We start from the raw sequence: 2,500 nt of genomic DNA, 5'->3' as shown, positions 1-2,500 counted from the left end.
AGCGCTATACGCTTCCGCTACGATCGTTCTCACTTTCTTCGGTTACTTCGCTTTCATAGCGACGGACGAGCGATGCAATCTAATGATCCCATCATAGTAGCCTTTGCGACTGATGTATGATTACGCTTGTTACATGCCTTGTAACTACCGTTAGTGTGCTGCTTCTGCTGCAGCTCATGCTTGTGCATGAGTAACGAGAGGACCACCCAGCATATTTTGTGTAAACCGTTGTTTGCTTTTGATGTAACGTCTTTGGGCACGTAGAAAGTGAACGCACTTTTTCTCTCTCTCTCTCTCCTGTTTGCTCTGCGTAGTCTATGATGACATCTGGGATGGTGTTTGCATTTCATAACCGCTACTAAAGAGTGTTCTGTTGTTTCAATAAAACACAACCAATGTAAATTATATTCTTAAACACAAAGGTCCTCTCCGTTGGCTGTGGAGAATTAGCAACAATGTGCCAGATCAGAGTCTTTGCCAAACTCGATCCATCCTAGTATCCGGCGATCTGACCCAGCGCATTCGATTTCAAATTATCAACTACGTGACAATACGCCAGTCGCGAACTCCGTAGAACCCCGTAGAATGTGTGTGTTTAAAAAAACATTTTTTCTGGACATGGAAATCGTGCATTCCTCCTGCTTTGTGTGTCACCTTGAGGGCCCCCCCTCGTCGGTTCCGGTGTGTGCTGGTTGGTGATAGAAGTAGGTCGATGGTTTTTCATACAACCAGCGGTTTCGCAGCGCAGCAACCGGTTAATGAGGTCGCGCGGAAAGTGAAACAAATATCGAAAAACATTGAACAAAAAAAAAAAAACACGGGTGACTTTGCATGCGCGAAGATGACCTTTTATGGAAACGGGCAACTCACCAACTGACTGGCTGACGACAGTTGGCCTAACACGCCACCGAGAGAGCCACCGCATGGGTGGAATGGGTGAGCCAATGAAGGTGTAACATATGTTTTAACCGGAGTAACCGGTCACTTACTGCTACTGCTTTCGCGGCCAAGGAAGGAATCTTTTTTTTTGTTAATTTTTATCATCGCGCAATTGGCACCGGAACCTGGTAGCTTGTGAATTTCGGTTCAGAAAGGTGACTTTATAAAAAGCTGCCCAGTCAGCAGCAGTGGGTCCGCCTGATGTCGTTTAACTACAAAGAGAACTACAACGAAAAAAAGCAAAGAGGAAAGTCCAGTGTGCAAAAGAAAGAAGTAACCAATGGCGTGCGAAACACACACGTCGTCAAACACAGTAACCAAGCGAGCGAGACGAGAAAGGTTAGCGGGACGAGATTAAACGATACGCCGCGTAACGTTCCGTTCGGATGGGGTATTGGGATTGTTTGTTGAGCAGTAGGCTACGATGAACTTCCATTTCAAGTCCAGTTGTCCGTTTCATATGTATCAACAACTAGTCTAGTCGGATTTGCAGTTCCTAGCGAATAGTCTATAGTTATCAGTGGCAATAAATACAGGCTTTCCTAAACGACCTTGTGCGCGAAGGTGGCGATAACACAAGGAACGCGCTGAGGGCGAGAAACGTAAGCCGTGAAAGCCAGAACAAAGTCACACACCCTAGGGAGTGCAGGTGTGCGGTTGGAATGTCGTACGCAAACATGGCAAATGTATCATCTCCATCAGCATCATCTTTCCCGTTCCCCTTCCCCTGTCTAGACATGGTCCGGCAAGGTAAACGACAAACGAGAAACAATGGTCTGGTCTGGTGTCTCTTGGTGCCTTTAATTGAATGCGCCTCTGTGTCGTCCCACGTACAACGGAAATGGAATCTATCTTAAAAGCTCATCAAGTTAATCGAAAATCTACATATTCGAATCTCTTTCTTTCGTTACAGATCGTGAAGATCAGTCCATCCTTTGTACCGGCGAGTCGGGTGCTGGTAAAACGGAAAATACAAAAAAAGTCATCCAGTATTTAGCCTATGTGGCGGCATCGAAACCGAAGGGATCCGTAGCGGTAAGTATTTGTTGCGTAAGATGAACAGTCAAACACTAAGCTGCTGCAATGGTTGCTTTGATTGTTATGTGTTGATTGAAATTTTTCGCATAACTGCAATGTTTTATCCATCCCGTTACAAGCCTTTTTCAAATGGGATGTAGGCGGTTATCATTCTGCTGCTGTTGCTGCTGCTGCTGCTGCTTAGTGGCATTTAGCTCTCCTAGATGTGATGAGAGTACGGGGATGCATAATATTCTCTTTTCGTATTAAAATTCCATTTCGCCCACTGCTCCCGGGCCGATGGCATCTACTACGAAATGCAAATCTCGTATCGGAACCGTTTTGTTGCTCTCACTTGCTTCTTTCCATCTGGCATTTTGCGCTCCACCACTTTACATACAGAAGCTGTGTTCGCAGATGATTCGTGCCGATCATTTCCATCCATCATCCGCGCAAATACACCAATCGCCACGTGGGCGGGTGCAAGTTGTCACTTACATTTCTAGCGCCCCCTCGGAGTGGAATTAATTAATATCGTTAATTA

General features: G+C 45.7%; 1 protein-coding gene across 2 annotated transcripts in view; it reads left to right on the top strand.

The window, feature by feature from the left end:
* The window catches only part of LOC126579183 (myosin heavy chain, non-muscle), a 37,551-nt gene that overhangs the window by 20,570 nt on the left and 14,481 nt on the right, over positions 1–2,500 (top strand). For both annotated transcript variants that reach the window (XM_050242553.1, XM_050242554.1), the window contains exon 5: positions 1,853–1,974. In XM_050242553.1, coding sequence (XP_050098510.1) covers positions 1,853–1,974 — 122 coding nt within the window. The remainder of the gene's footprint in view (positions 1–1,852; positions 1,975–2,500) is intronic.

This window comes from Anopheles aquasalis, chromosome 3 (assembly GCF_943734665.1).
Source record: "Anopheles aquasalis chromosome 3, idAnoAquaMG_Q_19, whole genome shotgun sequence".
Taxonomy (NCBI): Eukaryota; Metazoa; Arthropoda; class Insecta; order Diptera; family Culicidae; genus Anopheles; species Anopheles aquasalis.
This window is presented reverse-complemented; position numbering and strand designations above follow the sequence as displayed.